Below are 22,762 nucleotides of genomic sequence, written 5' to 3'. Positions count from 1 at the left end.
AGAAATGAATGAAATGTACTGAATGTGCACCATTCAATACACTGGAGAAAAGCCATTGTTAAGCATCCTTCATATCAGATGTTTGTACTTTTCATCCAGAAGAGCTGCTTGTAATATTGTTATTAAAGAGCACTGAGCATAATTAATTCTAATATCCACAGCTTATTGATTGTTTAGGACAGTTTTAAACAACCATACACATGCTAAAACCAATAAATCAGTTGTCCTAAATGTCCTAAATGGCTCCATTGGGAAATGTTGGCAAAGTATTTAACACAGCCCCTGCTCAACAACATTACCCTCTTATTGGACAATTAAGCATAAAAAGTTCATTATATGCTGCAGTAAGTGTGGTGAACTAAACACTCAGCTTTGAAGAGATTGGAACGGAAACCCTGTGTTAAACGTGTTAAACTTGGGGCTCAATTATTAAAGACCACAGTATTGATAAGCTCCGGCGGTTAGGGTTAGGGTTGCGTTATCTGTACTTTTTAACGTTTAGGTGTTATTTATTGTCACATTGTTGCAGCCTCTCCTCTGCTGAGCTCCTCAAGATATACAAACACAGAGCGAAGCCAGCAGAGCAGAGAGGCAGTGGTGGAGACAGCGAAGTGAACCAGGTGAAGATAACTTGAATTGACTGATGCTAACCGCTGTTTGTGTTCTTCAGTCTTTCTAAACTTCGCTCCATATTGTGATGTTGGGTATATCATTTATTTTATTGACATTTGAGTTTCTTTATCCTATGAGATATCACTGAGTATATGGACATCACTGTTGCTGTTCTAGAAACAACATTTAGATGTATTTAAAACATCCAATTCTATTCATGTTCTGAATTCATTTATCTATCTATCTATCTATCTATCTATCTATCTATCTATCTATCTATCTATCTATCTATCTATCTATCTATCTATCTATCTATATAGTATTTTTTTAACATTATCATTTCATAATGAAAAAGAACTGATAACAGTATTGATTAGGAACTTAACAGATGAGGATAAGAGTTGTAAGAAATAAAATCCAAATGATACTCATCCATAATGGAGACTTTTATGTCTTATGTCTTAGACTTACAACTAAACATTTGCCATATTTAACAATGTCAGTAATCTTTCATCATGTAGCTTTCATGGATCCTTTTGTCCATGGGAAAGTGTTTTTGCCCCACACAAACACACTGGGAACAGTTGATGGTTTACTGTCTTCTTCTCAGATAAACCAAATTACCAGCCTTAACCCACTCTACCACTCAAGGTAGTTGTAGTTTTACTTACGTTCATCTTCGTTTTATCATGACTAGTTATTTAAGGAATAGTCATCATCATTGTCATCAGAATAGTGAAACCCTGAAACTTTAATGACAAAAATTCCAGATTTAGTAATTAGGCCAACTGTGAACATAATGTCCAGTGGGCACAGAATAATTACCATCAGTTAAGACTATTAGAGCTCTTTGTTCCACCTCAGGAATTCAATTGAGAGAGTGGATAGGAATGTTTTGGAGCCCGTATATCAAGGTTTGATTTATTCAATTGAAAGTAATATCATTTTGTCTTGGGATTCTTCATACTTTACAGTTGCAGTGCTTCAATTCATCTCTGGGATAATTTACTCACTGCATTAGAGGCTTCACTGTCATCATTTCCATCTGATTTATCGGATTGTTCTTCCGTTTTTGATTCAGCTTGAACAAACACGAGGAATGACAATGAATTAAATGACCAGAAACGATTAGTGTTCAGGTGGGTGGGCCAGCGAAGAGATGGGCTGCAGCTCAATTACTGCAGATGGCCATTCAGGCTGCTTCACATGGAATATATAACATCTTATTTGAAACGCCAGGCCTTCCCAATTTCCCCCGCAAGGATCAATAGAGTTCATCTTATCTCTTTTTTCTTGGAATAGCCTGAAACCTTGTCAAGCATCTTACACAACTGCTCAACAGCTATTTGATGAGGAGTATAGAGAGGTAATATCTATAGAAAAACACTGAACTGATTGAATACATGATAATAAGAAAGTGGCACATCTGAACTGACAATAAACATTCAAAAATGTTCTGAAAAGACTGACAACTCATTTTGCTAAACTGCTGCTGCTATTACTTGTCTTTCCAATTCGGTGGTGCAGATGTGCATGTAAAGGATGAGGAACCTGAAAAGAATACAAGGGTCATTACGTTACCAAATCTCACTTTGGGGCCAGACTGTGGTGACAGCTGTGCAGTTAATGGTAGATTCATGGAGAGACACACGAAAACCCAACATAGCTATGTGACTTCTGATGAAGAAATGCCTCCAGATAGTGGAAGAACACGCTAGAGAGAGGAGGTTAAAGACTGGTTTTTAGTGCCAAATGATTGACATGGCTGATAATATTGTGATCATACAGGTCTGACTGATTTCCTCTGATATTACTGCACTTACACTGCAAACAGCAGCGCCTTCCCTTTACAAAGAAGAAGAACGAAAAATGCGCGGATCTAAAAAAGATCTGTGCTTGCCCTGCTCTCTGAAGTGTGTTCTTTCATTTTCTGGAGGCATTTCTTTATCAGAAGTCTTTGACACAGATATGTTAGGTTTTAGTGTGTTTGTCCATGCATCTCCCAGTAACGTGAACACAGCTGTCACCGCCGGCTATCCCCAAAGCGAGATTCAGTGACGTAACGGCCCTTCTTTCAGGTCGGGCAATCACAAAGCAGCTCCTTACTCTTCCAAATTAAAGAAGTTGTCCGTTTCTTCCTCATTGTTTTGGCATACATTACGGCATCTTTGCAAATTGAATAACAGCAATTCGTAATTGACATTAACAGCCGCTCATTGGGTTTATCATATAATAACATAAGGCATTCAATACCTTTTCAAAGATAAATTGACACAGCTAACAGGTATGGGGAAATCTTACAATGACTGATCAGCATGTTAAGTGCACAGTATACATACTGTATTTAGATGATAATGTGTCAGAACACTGAAACTTTGATGAGAAAGCAATCTTTTTCCTTATATATAATCCCCCCTTTTGACCTCGAGAGTCCTTAAGAAACTGCCAAGATGTGTTCAGCTCAAGCTGCCAAATGCCTTGTAAGATGTCTGGGGGTATGTCATATTTAATAGCTTATCCACAGTGAACGTTTGCTTTTCTAATGCCAGTAATTTATATTCGATGCCTTCGACAGCTACATAACTGCAGAATTTGTGCGAGCCCTGCCACAATTTTCTTGCAATGTGAGCCTCTTATTTTTTTCATGCTTTGAGAAGGCAGACAAGTCTGTTGGACTGTGCCGACAGAGATTGTAATTGATTTTGTTATGTGTGGAATCTGCTCATTAATATATGACACAGGCTGTCAAATAGACAGACCATAGAATGTGTTTTTATTTTATTATTTAAATGATTTTTTTTTTTTTCAGCTTAAAAGAAAGGCCAAGATCCAGGGAAAACCAGCTGACTAAGGGATAAAGCTTTCTATTCATAAATGTGCTTTTAATGACTAGAAACAAAATAGAGGGATGGGGAAATGAAAATCCCCCAAATATTTTTTAATCTGAATTATTCATTAATTTGATCAGCTTTGCTAGCAGAGCCGACAAGCCAAGTTTATCTCTCTGCTTGATCAACAGCGCTCTTTTTGGATGTTCATTTAACAGCCATGTCAAAACTTACAGCCAGGAAAGGTTGAGCAGGATATATTTTCTACATGATTTAGATTTTTCAGAAACAGTTGTATGGGTCGGCATTGATGGCATATCTAGATGAAAGCAGTTGTTGGACATTTTACTGACCCTCTGACTGTTGACCTAAATAAGAAACATGCAGAACTGACATACAAAAACCACCTTGTTTAAAAGGTCTTGCATAATGTAATTCCAATCATTTTAAAAACTAAATATTTTCCAGTTCATAATGTTGCTGTCAGAGCCAACTATAGTCATATTGGTGACATAAATAAGACTTCACAACAAAGGTCTTTGTTGTTAACGTCAAATCAAAATACTTTAATCCATAATAGTGGCATATTAGTCCACTTTGATGGGACCCTTTGCTAACCGGTAGGGTCTTTCAAAGTACATCTTTATCGAAGTTTAGAAACCAAAAAAGATGCATTTCTATGTCAGATTATTATCCAGCATTACTTCAACTACTGCAACCCAACAAAATACCTGTATTGAGGTACAAAGTGGTATTACAAGACAGGATGCTCCAAGACTAGCTGGTTACCATGTTTTCTCTGCAACACAATACAAAGGCACCTTTGACTTAACTAAACTGTTATTTCTTTACTTTCTGTTGACAGTTTTAGAACAGTGATGCACCTCACCCACAGCATCAATTTAGCAAGCTCTCGTTCAGACTAAACTGAAACAACATTTCATTCAGACAAAGACAACATTTTCTGAGATGTTGTTATGTTTGGCTTTATCTTTTGTTATCGTTCATTGACCTTCACAGGAAACATGGACTCTGTTTGAGTGTGTGGGCACAGTTCATTGTGGCCTTTAATTGACATAAACAATGAAGTCTAATTTTCACAACTGTGTGACTAAGCTAATTACGCAGCAATGCAGCAGAAACATCTTTTCATTTTCTTCCCTCTGCTTATTGACCTTTTAAGCTGAAATGTGTTGTGACAACTGTCCCTTGCTTGTACCATCCGAGGGGTGCTGAGCAACGTGCACGTCATAGCTAGTGTGACTCTACTTGTTGAACTTAAATATGTCAACACTTAGCTGCTTTGCACTTTTGAAGGTTTAATTCAACTTTATAATCACAGAAGGGACAGAGCTGTATGGGTGGATAATTTAATTGTAAAAAATGATTTTCTTGATGGCATATGTGCAAAATGGCAGAGTTAAATATGGTTAAAAACTTGACTGGAATAGAATTAGAAAAAAATAAAAATAAATGACCAGACGAGGTTGGTTTCTGGCACTTCACACTATGGCTAAAAGGATCCAACACTGATGTGTCGAGAAGTGTGAAACTTGACCTAGATGGACAGCAAATATCAACACTCAAGGGCTGTTGACACATCAGCGCTTTATAATGTGTGAAATAACTCTGGTGAGTTGAGTCAGATAGACATTTTTGAGAGCTTGAGTCCTCGAGATGTTAAATGATCTCCTGTATTGCTGTCTATGTTATTCTTTTGCATATGTTAATGTGACTTTACTGAATTCAACCCGGCAATGTTAATGCAAAGGAGGACATAATGTGGTTGCACATTTAAAATCATCACATAACCAAAAACAATAGTTGTCCATCACTCCTTAGTGTGGTTTGTAGTCGTAGTGAAACGCCACGTCTCACGTTTTCAATCAGTAGTAAAGACCTGTGCAGATTGAGAGACAGATTTTGAGCAACTTGTGTGTTTTAGCAGTCTTGAAAAATAAATGTAAAGTGTGAGCAACATGTAAATGTACAAGTGCGTCTTTATTTTCAGGTGTGCAGTCTGACAGCGCTGCGGGAATAACACGTTACGACATATGTGGCTCGGTGTATCACATTTTGCATAATGCACTGTGACATATAAGCTCCAGAGAATCTCATTTTCCCTCACAGAGTATATCCCGGGGCTAAACTACGTCACATTTTGTGACAGCTGCCAGTTCTACACGTTCTCGAATGGTGGTCTTTCTGTTGGGGCGAGAGGAGGTGCAACTGTGAGGAATTGATTCCTGGCCAGTTTTGCCTCACTGAGTAACAAAACAACTGCCATAACACCTCATTACCTCTGCTCACTGTGCATGTACTGTATGTGCTGTACACAATACACTGTACTATACAGGTGTGAGTGGGAGTGAGGATTAAATTGAAATGGGGAACACAGAGGCCAGAATAGGAGGAACTGACACTTTTTGAGCTGAATGTGTTTTTATTTTTTATTTATTTTTTTTTTTTCTGTATGTGTAGCTCTGTAAACCTGGACCTTGCCTCAGCACCATGTTAAAAGGATCAGGTTATTACAACTAGTAGTTATGTAATGCAGATGCAGATGTACTTTCTGAACAAAGTACACTATGGCCTCTTGTTGGCCCAATCAGCTAATTGTCCTGGCCCAGTGTTTTATAGTAATGATTAAGTGGCACATTGCAGATCTGATGCCGGAGTTTGCCAGGACTTTTTACCACCCGCCATCTGGACCAGGACGTCATGACACTAGATGCAGCCATATAATTATGATTAATTCCAAAGTACAAACTCTGCTTGGTCATAATATTTGGCCAATTTGACTTTTGTAAATTGTATACCTATTAAGTGAAAAGTAGACAGCAGCGCTAGTGGCTCTGTGAGGCTGTACTGCACAGTAGTGGTTTGAGCTAAATGCTAAAGTCGGTACGCTAAGTATCTGTCATTTTAGGGTCTTGTTTTAGTTTTTTTCTTTAGTGCTTTTTTTGCAAACTACTGATTAGGATCGTCCGTACCAAATTTCATAGCAATTCATCCGATAGTTGTCAAGCCATTCCACTCAAAACATATCCTCATGCTGGTACCAGAGGAAAAGTCAAGGGATCACCAAAGTCAGGGGGATTGATCCTCTAGGGAACCTTAATTTTTGCATTCAATTACATAAGTTATCAACTGAACAGTTGTTAAAATATTTCAGTATAAACCAACTGACTGACATTGTAATCTCTACAGCAATTTACTGTATGCTGTAGCCTTCGATGGCTAAAAAAAGATATGTTTATCATCCTCTATACATGCAGATGCAGCTGTGTTGTGAATGATTGTCATCAGGCATTAGATTGTCAATGTATTCAGTATGTGCCATGACACAGAGAGAATTGTGGAGGTGGCCACATCATTCATAAGTAGATGTCAAGGGCCAGCTGGTGGATGCACACGTGCCCCTCCCTTCCTTCTGTATCCAAACTGTCCCCGTGGTTCACAGCCAACTCGTCACCTAATAACACTGAGCTGTCTCCAACATCAAGCAGCAAATCTATCATCAGAGCACAGCGACATAATAGCCAAATGTGTTATCTCCCCCTAAATGATTTTAATGTGCCATCTATAAGCCATAATTGCTTATGGCAAGATCATATTTTCAAAAATATCCATGAGTAGGAGTAATCATGGGGATGAGAACACTTGCATGGTTTGCACTAGAGCCAAAAAAATCCCAGACTGGGGCCGATTCTGAAGAGCAGACTGACTGACAGACTTCCCATCAGTGTCTGAAATGTGCTGCTGTCAGCTCTTATCAGTATTCCCCAATCTGTGTGGTTTTGATCTGCTTTTCTTCTAGTTTTGGCTAATGACAGAGCTTATTGCAGATTTATTTTTAAAAGCATCCTCCACAATCCCAAAAGAAATTTGGATCACGTTGCGACCGTCGTTGAAAGTTGAAACCAATTTTCTCCCTAATTTTGAGTTTGACAAAAACTTCTCTCATAAATACGCTTGTACATAATGGATCATATTTGGTTTTTGCTCTGTCTATTTTGGATGGTTCATTTTAATGAAGTGCACTGTATGGTCCAAAACTGAACCTACAGTTTGTTCATCACAATGGATGTCTCACTGTGGTGTAGCGATGAACTGTTGATAGCCCGAGCCACCCGTCACCCTCAAAGTGGAACTTCCCAGGGCAGCCTCCCACGTTGCAAACGTGGTGATGAGGTTTTCTGGTTCATTCAGCGCACAGTTAGGGGATTACAGCCTACGATATAGCCCAGCAACTCTACAGTCTTGGCAATGCCCGAGACACCCCACCTGGAATCCACCACCATGCTGTTTCAAAGTCTGTTAGGTCACATCCTAAGCTCATACACTATAATCCATTCACATGCTAAACAAGTGTGGAAAAGGAGTTGCTGTTGCATGTAGCATAACATGTTGTGTGTACTGTATATGAAAATCGAGAGGACTGTTTCTTCCGCAGGGCAGCTAGTTTAGTCTTTGTGAATTTAGCTGCTGATTGACTATTCATTGCTCCCGCTTGAGTTCTGCTGGATGGGTTTAAAGAAGAGACCCTTGGCTACAGGTAATTAGCTCACTGATAAACTCATTAAGAATTTCTGATGTGTTGTTGAGTCAGTGAAAAATGCTTATGAATCTGCCCGTGTTGCTAAAACGAAATAGTGTCTGATTACATTCGTCTCTTTAGATGAAGCAGAAGTGATGCAAGCTGTTGTCTCGAAACACAACCACGCACACACACACTCAGAAAAACCCTCACACATCCTATGGATCATGTTTGTTCCATGCATTACATTGTGTGGTGCAGTATGTCCCTTTCCACTTCACGATACTGTTTTTACAGTACTTTTCTATGTCTCAGAAATGTTATTACAGGGCAATAGCCAATCTAGTTTTATGTCACGGTGGAGACTATCTGCATCAAATGACCTTCTCTTAACTGCGAACGCAGAACCCTGTACAATTTTGGCTCTTTCAGCCTTAGTGAAGCTTTTGTCATGGCTGATTGTGCTGTTTTATTGGCTCATCTTGGGATCCGGATGGGTGCTTTGGGTTCAGCAATAAGTCGGTCTGGGAACGCTTTTACTAACGTATCATTGTCAATTAAAAAGGTAAATGCGTTCCCTCCAAATGTTGTTATTACCTTTAGGGCCCATTCTGTAGCCTGTGTCATTTGCTGACTTTCCTTTAAATATACAGTAGTGCATTTTCTTCAATTCTCAATTAAGAAAGAAAGATATTATCATGGTTTCTTATGCCAAGACTGTTGACGAAAACCTTTGTGTTATCTTTGCCTGTCATTGTACCTTTTAGAAGCAGGGGCTACAGTACCACAGAGACAGCATTTGTTTCACTATGTGGCATGATTCTCAAATGAAGAAAATCCGATATTGACAAAATAAAAAAATGTTTTATTACTTCAAAAATCAGGTTTTTGTCATATATGGCACCTGGTAATAACAATAGTGCAGGTCTGCTTCAAACAGCTGAAATTTCTTTCTAAAATAACACGTTTAAAATTCCACTGCTTGAGAATCTTTATTTTATCACATAGTATACACTGTGCAACGTAGTTAAATCGGTTCTCTGCATTTTACCCATCGTGGAGGAAAATTGGGCCACCGTAGTACAGCACCCAGGGACCAACCCCAGTTCTAAGCCAGTGCCTTGGTCAAGGGCGACGACTGGAGAATAAATCTAATATAAGAATTTGAATGGTGGGGGAAACCAGAGCACCTGGAGGAAATGCACACAAGTCCAGGGGGAGTATGGAAACTGCACATACGCACAGACACACACACACCCATCTCATGTAAAGTAATTTAACGTACTGTATTGCTTTTTTGTTTGCTCCAGATTGTTTATAAAAACACAGCAAGAATCTTAACTGGCAACGCTCACAGATTCCCTGGGACCCCTTGCTTTGGCATCCCCCCACTGGCTGCCAGTCAGTGATTTTAAGGCTTTACTGATCACGTTTAAAGTTCAGTGGGGGTCTGGCCCTGAGATACATGTCTGACCTTTTAGATGGCTATGAGCCTGAGTGCACTTTCAGATCCTCCGACAGGGCACTCTTGACTGCTCCTCAGTCTCGTCTGAAATCGAGAGGCAACCAAGCACTTGCTGTCAGAGCTCCTCAACAGCCAAATGCCCTGCCAGAGAAAAAAAAAAAAAAACTGAGGCCCACTGAGTCAATAGTATTTTTTATTTTTTTTGTTTCATAACAGCAAAGATTTTTAAGGGAACATGCAGTCCAGAACACAGGGTGGACACCAATGGCATCACTTTGTCTTTCTGCTCTCTTTTCCAGAACAAGAGCTTGAAAAATAAACTGCTCTCTGGACACAAACTTTGTGACGCCTACGCTGAGGAGGTAAGGATTTTCAATTAGTACATTCTGTTCTATCATCAGACACATTATTCATTCTCATCTCCAGCTTCATATTGGTAACTTTTTCATGGAATATGTACAATTCACGGGAAGATTCTGTCGACATAATGTGTTCTTGTGTGGTCAAGTAATGTTACAAAATAGATAAGGACAGATTTTGTCTTCTTCCTTAAATTGTAAGTTATTCATGATTGTTTAGATCATCAATTGCAACTGTAATGCTTGGTGGTGCTTTACAAAAAGGTTAGAAATTCTCCACTCCACGTTTTCTACCATACAAACTAACTTGATTTTGCAGTCCACTGAATCTCAGAACCTCCTCTCTAACAGCAAGCTCTTTGATGGCTGCACAGAGCAATCTGAAGAACTCAGGTTGCAGTGAGAGCAGCTGACTATTTTTCATCGGTGTCATTTTTGCTGTCACCTACTTTCCCTCTTTTTCTTCTTCATCTCTGCTGCTGGTTGTTACGGTCAGAAGCATCCCCAAGGTTCACATCCTTAGTGAAGCCTTGAGCTGAGCTTTGAACTGCTGCTTTTGCCTTCCTGCTGACCAATGCTCATGCTGAAATTTAGCCATGCAGGGTCTTACAAGGCAGCAGGTCCTGCGGGCATTCTGATGACATGCCCAAGTGAGTGCAGCTGGCGCTGTGTAATCATAGGCTCAATAGTTATGCACTTGTGCAGTTGGTGATTCTGAGCATTTCCTGTAAGCTGGCTACAGTATGTGGAATAACTTTGGATTTCTACGACATAAAGCACTGTGGTGATACAGACAGATTGATGGATGGCAACCTTGGTGTGAAGATGGATATTTCTCTTTAGAGAGACCCTGGGCTAGACCTCCCCCGAGGCAGCTGAGGCTTGTTGGATCAATGCTGCAGAGGATATTACCAAGGCAGAACAAATGTTAGTTTGCAGTTTCAAGTGAAGAAAGCAATCATGGAGCCTGGCAAGTATCACAGTGGAAACTGAGATAATTGCTCAATCTGTACATTTAAAAACATATTTCTGCACTTGAATTACCTAACGTGCTTTCAAATGACTTAAATAGCCTGCCCTCTCTCTCTCTTGATTATGTGCATATAATGTACCTACCTACAGTACAGCTTAATATATGACTTCTAGACTGCGTCAGTCCCGTTGTTAGCTTTTCCTTCGCTAGCTGTCGGTTCTCAGTGTAGTTCCCATTGAACATTTCTTTCATCACTCAATTAAACCTGAAACTCCGTGGGAAAATACACTCAGTTGCCAGCTTATTAGGTCGACCTAAAACGAATGCAGTCTCATACAGAATCTCACCTTCATGAAGATTATATTGCTATGATTTTGTTGAAACTGTCTCAGAGCAGTAAAGCTGCAGTCTATGTGGCTGTTAAAATGTGTTGTGTTATACTGACAGGCATGTCTTATTTTGTCAAATTGTTTATATCAGCGAAGGTAGAGGACAAATGATTCAAACACATCTCTGTATAATGCACCACAGTTCAAGGTTACCAAAATTACAACCTCCAAAATGATCACACATTTGGATCTAAAAACAGACATAATAGAAACTGAACAATGTAGCCTTCACAAGGATAGGATTTATTGTTGTTGTATTAAATTGCATTAGCTTTAGTTGGTGAACATAGTTAACAGATGACTGAATGTATACATTCAGACAAATGGTCTGAAAAGGGGAATCAAGTGCTGAAGGTTCTCAATATTTATGGCAGTGTTAAATATTATTCATTTAAAACTGTCACATTTCCTCAAGTAGCCAAAGCTGTCCAGCATGGAGTGCTGATATAATGTCCAATGAAGCTTGAAAACTGTATAAGAAGGACACAATGGGGCTAGGACAAATAGAAAGAAAAGGACAACCTTAAAGAAATCAATTTGATAATTAGCCGACACTTCAGCAGCTTCTCCTGGCGACTGGCCTCGACCTGTGACCTCAACTCCTATTATTATACTAACTGAACACTGTTATATAGACTTTACTCAATCACTTTGAAGCTATACATCTTAATAATCCATTTAATAAACAGTCTCAGCACAAGTGATGAAGTCTTTCTGTGAAAATCGCTTATGTCTTTCGCCCACAATTTCTGCTGGGTAAAGATGCAACATGTCTGTGGTCTGCTGAAACGCACGCTGCCAACATTAATTCTGGCACCTGGGTTGAGCTTCAGTGAAGATCCAAGCTTTGAACTGACCACAATCACATGGACTTTCGCAGTTCAAAGGTCCACAAAGACGATTCAGTGTTTGGAATCTCTTGATGTCTAAGAGCTTTTAATCGACGCTAAAGTACACTCCAACACTAAGGTTACTCTTGAGTTGAGACGTGGTAAATTGGTGTTGAAAATTACAGCCCTCTTTCCTTTTACAAATCCTCCAGCTGAACATTGCTAACAATTTACCAGCAAAGCTTATCCAAACCATCATCACATATTCAAACTCGGGGATGATGATGATGGCACATTTGACTTGCGCAGCCAAGCCTGATTATAACACTTCAGGAGTTGGAAAGAGTACAAAGGCGATGAAGAGGTGCTGATTGAAGTTGTCGGTCAATCTACACTGAGCCAGAATTTTCTTTGCAGCAAAGGAAAAAGATCTAAATGGTGATAAAATACGGTTGGTCTTGTGCTTGTAAATGATAATATCTTGCTCTCAGTACTCTCTAATACTGAGATGCGTTCTTTCCCCGGTGCTCCTTTGTCTGCTTGATTACTTCTACGGATCTGTTATCAAGGCAAGCAGACTTCAAGGTCTTCGTGGACCACTAGAATGTTCTCGAATGCCAGAGGATCACTGGAGGTCACTGTCTTCAATTCCCTTGGGAGGCTATAAAAGTTGAAGTAAATCAGTGAGGGGGGCATTCTCTCACACCACTACTTTCATCCTGGAAAGTTATTTATGTTTAAAGGGGAAGGGGTTACGGACTGAACGTGTAATCACACTGTAATTATGGCATAGTGATAGAAAGAGATGGACACTAAAGCTGCAGAGTGACTGCCGCCAGAGCAGGAAATTGTAAATAACATTTTTCTATCACTGCATGTCTTTCAGTAAAGACACTGTCTGCTCTTAAATGTCGTAATATGCATGAAAGTACAAAATTCAACTTTGCTGCATTTTCACTGTACGTTATGGAAGTCATGGTGCAAAAATCAAATGCCGCACCTACATTAACTCTTAAGAACCTGTTTACCCCTGAACCTTCGCTGTCGAGAAATCATCTCTTCATGCCTCAAAGATTATTTTCAATTAGGATTTCCATGGAGCCAAGAGTGAGTCAGAGTATATAAAAAAAAAAAAAAATGGTTGCGATAAAAATCTTTGAATCTTAAATCGGGCCTTTGAAGCCATGTCCAAGAACTGAGATTAGGCCGGATCTTTATTTGGCTCGCCTTTGAATAAACTTTCAAGCTCCTTTTGTTGCGAATGATACATTTTTAGGAATCGTGAGTAAACAGCAGCTTTGCTTTATGTGATTTGCATTCTCATCTTGTGAAAATTGGCTTTGGGAATTCCTGCATTGTATTCTGGAATATGTTTCATTCGGTGTGGTAATCATTTTTGGAAAGCTGCTTTAACTTGTGCTTGGCTTTAGCCGGCTGTGTGAGGTGGAGGATCAGGCTTTGTGCTCTTAATCCGTGTGGTGTGTTGAAAACTAGTCAACTAAAGTGACATGAAATTACATGTTAACAGCAATAAAAAAGAGGGTTGTACAGTTGCTGACTGACTGTACAGAGACCAGAACAAACACTGGCTATTATTGGAGGAAACAATATTAATTCCATTAAAACAAATAGTATTCTTATAAACTAAGACTACAAAATAAAAGTGTTGTTTGATGACAATGTTCCCAATATACAAAATCTCCATGAGGACTTCAGATGTGCGGAGCAAGGCTTCAGCTGATCATTGTTAATTATACTAATCATTCTCTAATTATTATAACAAACCCCATAAAACCCTGACCTCATCAAGTTGCTTGTTTTGTCAGACAACCCATCCAAACCCAAAAATCCTCACAGTGAACCAACAAGAACGAAGAAAAAAATGCATTTCTGATGAAAAAAGATGAATTATTTATCAAATATTGAGGTTTTCAACTCTTATGTGAAGTTCAAGGAATTCTTTTTAAATTAGAGACAATGTTATCTTCAGCTGTGAGGGTTTTCAAAGGGTTTGGTAACCATGTCATTCCAAATTAGTATTAATTCTATATGTTTATATGATGTAATATTGTGCCATATGTTTAATTACACTAAACAACTGTCATCGCATCTTTGTCTAAATACAAAGGTGCACTGTGCCTCATGTGTTAAAATTGTACCTCTGTATAGTACTGATCATCATTTCTCATTTTTAGCCTTTGACCATTCTTAAAGCCCCACGCTCTATCTACAGAGCAGTTGTGCAGGTCAAGTGTCATTCAGGTCAGTTGGTTCAAACTAATCTCGCCCTTTTGAGAATAACAAGCAGTTTGAACTCTATTAGCTGCTCTGAGTTTTAACAGCCCTAATGAGGTTTAACAGGCTTGTTATTTCAGTTGCCACAGCCTCCTTGGTATCAATTCAAGGATGTGTCATTGTTTGCACTAAATCGATTTGAAATAATCAAGAATGGTTGAATTTTTGTAAGCCAGAGATATTTCATCGTAGGCATTTGTTATTTTCTGGATCTCAAAAAACTCTTTGGAAAGACAATAGTGGAATCGTCATGTTCAAACATGACCATATGAATGTGGAAAGGTCAGTCAGAATAATCTAGCCGAGGCTTAGTCAAGTTCGGTCAGGAAACTAACTGGCAGGCAGCCACCGGCCAGACTCAACTGCATGCTTGTTCACTTCACCAATCACAAACACTAAGCAAATTCAGCAGGCCATTTAAATTGGAAGGGAAACATATCAGGACTCTGTGGCTGGTGAAGCTACTGCTGCCTGCTGTACGCCACAAATCTGGCTATTTTTGCATTTCATCTGGTTCATCGGAAAAAACCTCATGAAACCTCTCTGACCCAGATGGTGATATACTCGAGGGAAACATCTGATAGTTCAGGACACCTGAGTCAAAAGTCAAGGTTACCGTTCAGGGAGGGAGAGCGACACATGGCATTAGAGATGCCATTTAATCTGTTTTGCATCTCTCCCCCAAGAGCATAAATTTATCACCTATTTTCTATTCTGTCACATTCACACAGTCATCGTTTGGATGGAGGGTGTCGTTACCCTTCAGTATCCCTGCTCTTTCACTACATTTATTTCTTGCATCAGGTTTTATTGGAGTCATCAGGACACCTGAACCATACGCAGATAAAACATAATACACTGGATTTGGGGGGATTTCCTGTAACGAATTATTTCAAGGTGAACGGCCCCATGTAACTAATTCTGCAGGGCTTTCTGAGGGAAGCGGCATGCTGTGTGCAGCGTTGCACAGTATATGTTCAGTGCTCAAACAACATGTCTACCAGTCTGACTTGGCCAAAGCAAAACCGTTTCAGTCTTTGCACTCATTAAGTTATCTAAAGAGAGTCTAAAATGTAATGCACCTGGATTCTACATATTCATTTAGACTAAGCAAAACTACTGAACTCAACTCTGAAATGTGTTAGCTGTGGCACTGCTTGTGTTACCAGTATGTGTTAGACTGGAGATGCTAAGAATACATGTGACCTTTATTTGAACCAGGAAAGGTGTATAACCACCGACATTTTGGTAGCTGCATCAGTCGAATGACCATCATCTCAAAATGTATGTCCTTGTTGTATCTTACTCCGAGCCTTAAGGTGCTTCTCTGTTTTTCTGTCCAATCAGGAGGCAGCAAAGACATGACATACTTGTAGTTAAATGCCATGTATTATTAGAATGACTGAGGCCTAACCCAGTGAGATCCATCCAGAAATAAGAAATCAAAGCAGAGTTTCTTCACATTAATGTTTCATGTTTGGCCACTTTGATAGTCTGTTGTTTTGGGAGATGTTGTGTGCTCCCAGCTTCAGTGATATATCCTACAATACAATTATGTACACAGAGAGCATTCCAGAGCAGATCCTTTAAATAAAACAAACGTATTACCCCGCTGTTCTACTTTATTCACTAACCACATTTGAAGAATCAGATTACCCTGACTGAAATGATTGAAATAAAATACATACTTCAGTCAGTAATTTTTGGATGGCAGCCAGTCACTAGTCTGCCTCAGCTCGCATGCTTCAGCCAATCAGACACACTTCACAAATAGGGCAATCTGTTTAAACGGGGAAAGAGACGTAGCAGGTCTGTGACGCTGACGTGCTCCTGCTGCAAGTGCACATACAGATGTATTCTGAGGACGTGTGGACACTTCTGCACATCTACTATCACCCTGCGGTGTGGCATCGCCTGTTCCTGTCCGCTTCTTATGTATGTGGAGCAGCTCTGCTGTTCTCGTACAGAGAGGATTTATGGTACATTGACAGCCTGTACAGGCTGTACATACAAAAGAGATCTGTTCTTTGCTCAGAGTAAAACAATGTTTTGTCTTCTATCTCTCAAGTTACAATGTAAGCCATTTCTTAGTTGTCCTTCCTGACATGAAGTTTTGACAGCTACTGTGCCAGGATAAAGGATGAACAGAAATTCACAGAGACATCAGTATAAACACATTCTCATATTGATGCTCTGACAGACTCTCATCTACCTACCAACGAATTTGCTTCATGACCAAACTAAACTCTGCCTGCCTGAGTTTTTTAATGATGTCTTCCAATTCAAGATGCGCTCACACTGTGTCATAAAGACTGGATCCCGTTTGAACTTGGATGATGACAAACCTCTAAAGGCTGTAATGTCATACACCGGGAATTGTGTCTTTAAATGGAGAACTGGTGCAGCTTCAGCTTTAACTCAGAGGTATTGACACTCTCTTTGAATGAACGAGCAAAATATCAATTTGGAAAAAACTCATCAGCATCAAACAAAAAAAGGACAAGTAAATAGGACATAAACAAGATGCATCTAGCCATGAAAATGTGTCGAGATCAGGAAATAATTGCATGGAAATGTAATTAAGTACAGCTGATATATTGATTTTGTTATAGTTCAGAGGAATATGGCAGACATAAAATCTTCAACTATCGATAAGCTGCTGTCACATCTAACATTAAAAAGAGTAAATTCCATTCTGATTGAATTTGATTGTTTTACAATGACCAAGGGACTGTAAGGAGTTGTTTCCAGATGAGACTGATCCCACTTTATACTACCTGCCCAGCACCAAGACAGACAAAGTTGTTGACTAGCTCATCAACTTAGAGCAGTCTTTCGTAGGGATGTTGGGATTTCAGTAACGGAAGTGCCTCTAATAGTGCTGAAATGCTAAGATCGGTCCTGGCTATCTGATACCACAGTATTTATTGATTTGTTAGGGACCCTGCTTCACAGCAATATCCCATACATTTACTGCCCAATTAGCTAATATCTATAAACAGCAAGTGATTTTGGAACTTGAAGGTCATCCATAGCATAACATCCATGCAGGTTATATATATATATATATATATATATATATATATATATATATATATATATATATATATATATATATATATATATATATATATATATATATATATATATATATATATATATATAGGTTATACTTCCCCTGTGCATACACACAGTTACCAACTTCTTATATGTCGCAATCCAAACATGCAAACAGTTTGCTCATCTTTATAGGGAATGGTATGTCAGTTTTGTACACACAAACATAAAAAAAGATAGCTTTGTCATGAACTTAAAATAATATATGGCTGCATCATCACTTGTACCAAAATTATTTAAAGTGACACTAAACAAATGTAAACGGACCGCATAAACAACATCCAAATACATTATCATAATCGCAAAAGACCATATCCCTCCAGTATCTGACAGCATTCTCTAACTGTCTGGACTCTTAGTTGAAAAACAGAATCATAATAGCAGAACATATCTGTCGAAGACTGGCTTTCTCATCATTCTCAACAGAATGATCCCTCACGACCATGCATTACTTGCGTATTTGGACAGGGTTAGGGGAGAGCTGTTAAGTGGCACCGTGCTTATAAACCCCTGTTTCAATATATTTGAAATGCAGGTCCCAGCCTTGCAGGATTTAAGCCATTAGGAAAGAGAAGGCAGAGATGCTGCTGTGATTCTCCTGGGCTACGGAGACAGCTCACATGATTTATTCTGAGTAAATAATAAACCAATGCTTTGGCAATCCTGAGAGTCGGCACATTTAGACATTCAGGTATTTGCATTTTTAAGTTACCACTCCACAGCGTGTGTCTCTGTAGCCTCTTTGTATGATTCATTTTGTCAATAGCAAGTATCTCAATAGCTCCACTTAACTGATAAAAAATAAAAATTAATTTGTAAACATTTAATTTTTACAGCCTGAGCCACGGAGAAACTGACTTAACAACCTAATTTCAAAGATTTGGCTCGCCCTCTGTGAGTTTCAAAGTTAGCAGTGTGTTTGTTTAACCTTCCAATATTTTATGAGGAGCCCCAGGATGCAATTTTTGAATCCAGTTACACATGACAGAGATGGGTGTCTTGGGACATGGAAGCACCCTGAGAAGAGGAATAACAAGATAAAGATTCTCATAAAAAAATGAGCACAGTTGCTTGTCAAGCACACAAAACCCTCTGAAGTGAATTTGTCCCTCAGCATCAGGTTCACTGTGCTTTGGAAAAAGATTAGACCTCGTGTCACATTTTGTCTCTCCGTGTCAAGGAGGTGTGGAGACAGATACAGGCACATAGGTAGAAGGAGAGCAAGAGAGGTTTATAGAGATAGACTGATAAAAAGAAACGGATATACTGCAGATGATAGAATAAGATATACATGGGTGGAAAGGAGGATATGCGTAGACATAAAGACAGATATAGAACGCCGATTCCTAAAAAGTTGTGACGCTGTCTAGAACGTAACTAAAAAGGTTGAATCTCGCCCTATCCTTGCTTTTGGATGCTGCTTTCATACCAAGCTTTCCCAGTATTTTGTTAATTCCCCTGTCCCAACCTGTTTGAAACATGTTGCTGGCATCAAAACACTTTTTGTAATTTGTAAAAAGTAGACAGACATTAAGAAATAACATGGTATCATTTTAATACCTCATGGAACTTTGCAAACTGAAATACTGTCTGATGCACTCCCTTATCGATCTACTGTCTTTAAGCTTGATGTTTGCTGGGTTTCACCATGAATCAAGACAATTTTATTTGCATACTTATAAATCACAGTTACCCTCTCGGATGTCGTCATTGTGTTCACCGTATCAAAACTCTGTTAAACTATCTTCTGGCCTTACTGGAGACACCTTCTGAACCGCTGCTAAGTCTCTTGTGGAGGCTTTCAGTGTTCATGCTCGCCTGATGAGCAGCTTTGAGGATGGCTGTGTACTAGGCTATCTGGGAGAGAGCCTCTGTGTTCCATGTGCCCACTGATGTGGAGCAACAGAGGTAATGTCAGGCAGAGCTGGTCACTGTGTCTGTTCGGGGGCGGCAGTAAAGATCTGCTCTGTTTGTGTGTGCGCTGCTAGTGGATGACAGGCGAGAGCCCGCCATTACCAAGGAACCTGCATGTGTGTGGTGATGGTGGTGGTAATGTGTGTAGTGGGAGGGAGAATTCAGGTTTAGACAGTGGGCAAGAAGCCAGTGCATGACTGCATCATTGTGTGGACTATGCAGTTCAGTGAAGGGGAGATTTGATATTTTCTTCCTCTCAGTACAGCCTTCCTTTAAGCCAGAGCTTTGCCCAGGGAACACTCACAAAGGAGTCTTCTGCTGCAGCTGGCAGAATCCTGCTACGTGATCTAAAACCAATTTCGCTATTTGAATAAGCTAACACTTATTTCCTTATCTTTCCCTTGCAGTCCAAAAAAATCCAGGCTCAACTGAAAGAACTGCGGTACGGGAAAAAGGATTTAATTTTTAAGGTAAGTTCAAACTGAAGGGGGCTGGCTTTGTAGTAGCTCCAGACCAGAGGTAAACACGTACTCCAGACCACCTTGAAGGACTGATCCCATCACAGGAGGTTCTCCAATTACTTCAGTCTGCAATTACAAAGCCCCTCCCAGTCAGCGGCTTAGTCAACTCAGTCCACGGACAGCTCTATCCTAAGTCATGTCCTCTGTTTTCCCCTCTGCAAGATCTGTCCCATCTTTTTCAATCATGGGAGGTATGTGGATAAGTGATGCAGACAGCAGTGGGTGAATTTGATACAGAATTATTCATTAGATCATACGGGGGGAATCTTTGAGACACAAATTACTGATGACACCATGTATTGCTGCAATTCAGTGGGTACCATATAGGGCATCCGAAATGTGTCCCCTCCTTACATACCTCCTCTGCAAGCACGCTATAAACAGTGGTAAGACAGGAAAGTGTTCTGCCTTCTCCTCCACCCCATTGCATTGCAGAGACTAAATGTTCTTAGATCCGGGGGCTTGCGTAATATTTATTGGCATTTACTGGTACATGGACTGACCTTTCAGGCCTTGTTTGCGGTGTTAAAATGTCAGTCGATATTTCTGCCACGAAGCTTCACGATGCTATTTCTTAAATGTACGGTTTGATCCATCAGACCCATCATTCCAAAAGCTGCATCAGACATGAATTCATAAAAAAAGGACCAAGTCCTCACAGAGCGAATTTTATGTTTCTAGTCCGATGCCTGAATATATTGTCCCTGGATGTCCTGTTCCTTGTTCTATTTCTAGACTGTGAATGATGGATGCATTGACTTGTTTGCTTGGTGTCACTGCTCGTAAATCGTTGTCTCTAAATTGCATCAGTCACTCACACAACAAACCCTTGTTGCTCAATGTCACCAAGCATTTCATTCAGGACCTTTAAAGCATTACGGCCTTTTGTTATTTGCAGTTGCAGAAGGATAGGGCTAATTTGATTGCAGTCTTTGTCTTGTAAAAACAGTCATCTTTGGGAGATTCTACACAGTCTGCTTTTTCTTCACTGGAAGAAAGGTCAGCGGGAAATGCATCATGTCTGTCTGACCCCCAGAAGCCCTCTGGCTATTCCTGAAAACTCATATGTATTCCACACATGCTGCGATCAGAAGCCCAGCAGGGGGTTGAGGGAGCAGGAAGTAGAGACGAGTCACTTAAGATACAGAAATGTCATCAGCCTCACAGGGTGGATGTCAATCAAGGCACCTTGACCGGGAGGCAGCTGAATTGGTTATGACGGCTGTTGTACCGTATCAAACTGCATTTTGCAGCATGATGTCACAGTACACACAAACACAACAGCCTGTCAAGGCTGGAGACAGAACAAAATCAAGAAGCCTCAAAACCTAATTATCCTATCTTGGGAACCATTCAGTCTGCCTTGGAAACAGAAAGAAAGATTGAACAAGATTTGTGAAACCATAAAAACAGACAAAGGGTACTGTTACAACAATGTGCAATGATGCAGATTCACAAAATGTGAACATACTGCACCTACAGCACCAAAATAAGAAGCCGGTATTGTCAGTGTTTTCTTCACTGGAGTAGTTTCCATTAGTAGTCCTCAGAATTGAAGGACAACCTGAAAAGAGACCCAGCTCCGTGAATCCAGACCGTGCGGTCCCAGAACTTGACTGTAAGCACCGCACAAAGACAGGTTCCCCTTCGCTTGCTCTGCCGTAACATTAAAGCCTTAGGAGGAACTGACGGTGCCTTCCCTTCGTTCCCCTATGAGACGATATTTTTGGCAGGCGTATTCAAGCCTTCACATCTTCCTTTCTCCATCAGTCCACTTTTAAATGTACCCCTAGAGCTGTTTCTCCACCAGCTTAAAAGAAAAAGAAACAACAGAGAGGAAAAAAATGACAGCTTGATGTAGTTGCATGCCACGTCTTGCAGAGTGGCTAGTACCCCACTGACCCCCACACCTCCATAATGGACTCCGCACAGAAATACGCAGCTTAAGACTTGGAGGCACTAACCCTGAAAGTCAGCATTTCTGGGTCAGTGGCCATATGCCCGCAGTCGTCAGGGGACTACACGCTGATGATGCTCTGTGTAATGGATGTAAAGGCTCTCCGCTGTAATGCTACACAGCCACATGCATGCACTCACAAACATGCACAGTCTTCAGATCCAGAGACAAACTAAGAGCAGGCTGCATTTTCTTCTGTGTGCTCATGAGGCAATCCAGCCAAGACTCAAGATTATTCAGCACAGCCATTTTTATTTAACTCGCTTTTTGGTGTTGTCTTTCAATATTTATTTTGGATCCAACACGTAAACATGCAGAAACGTTAAAGGCAGCTTAAAGTGTAACATTTCGTTTTGGTGGTCCAAAAACAAACAATTCTTGTCCTTTTGGCCAAATGCAACATCATAACACGCCAGTAAAAACGATTAAATCTTCAGTCTTTTTCGAAATTGAACACATTTTTCTCAGTAGCCTAGTTAAAAATAGTTCAAATATGCATCAGTGAATACATTTTACTTGGCATCACTAGGATGGTAATCCAGATCTGGCTCCAAATTTTCCGGTCCGTTGGAATCATATGCATCCAAGCTAATTAATACTTTTTATCAAGGCTAGCATGTTTTTTCCAACGATTGCAAAACAGTGACATCATACGAATGTGTCTGTGCTAGGGATAGACCATTTATCAGCCGATTTGTGCAATGTTCTTTCTTTCAATCATTTTGGTCTATCTATGGCTGTGCAAGATTACTTAGGACTTGTCCGCCTCCGGTAAAATCAGGCCAAGATTTAACGTTCTAACCCTGTTGCCAGTAAAAGGTCCTATCACTGCCAATTAATCGGTTAAACCAATTAATCAGTTGACCTCTACAATACACAAAAACAAAACATCGCAGTGTCAGTTCTTTCCAGTGTTGTGCAGCTTTGTACTTGTGGACAACCCAGATACAAATGACTTGTCC

The 22,762-nt window shown here is 39.9% G+C and overlaps 1 protein-coding gene across 11 annotated transcripts in view; it reads left to right on the top strand.

Annotated features, from left to right (window-relative positions):
• The window catches only part of luzp2 (leucine zipper protein 2), a 231,080-nt gene that overhangs the window by 187,266 nt on the left and 21,052 nt on the right, over positions 1-22,762 (top strand). For all 11 annotated transcript variants that reach the window (XM_037096011.1, XM_037096014.1, XM_037096015.1 and 8 more), the window contains 2 exons: positions 9,745-9,807; positions 19,730-19,792. In XM_037096011.1, the coding sequence (XP_036951906.1) occupies positions 9,745-9,807; positions 19,730-19,792 (126 nt within the window). The remainder of the gene's footprint in view (positions 1-9,744; positions 9,808-19,729; positions 19,793-22,762) is intronic.

Source organism: Acanthopagrus latus, chromosome 4 (assembly GCF_904848185.1).
Source record: "Acanthopagrus latus isolate v.2019 chromosome 4, fAcaLat1.1, whole genome shotgun sequence".
Lineage (NCBI taxonomy): Eukaryota > Metazoa > Chordata > Actinopteri > Spariformes > Sparidae > Acanthopagrus > Acanthopagrus latus.
The sequence above is the reverse complement of the archived record's forward strand: the minus strand, read 5'-3'. Positions and strand labels throughout refer to the sequence as shown.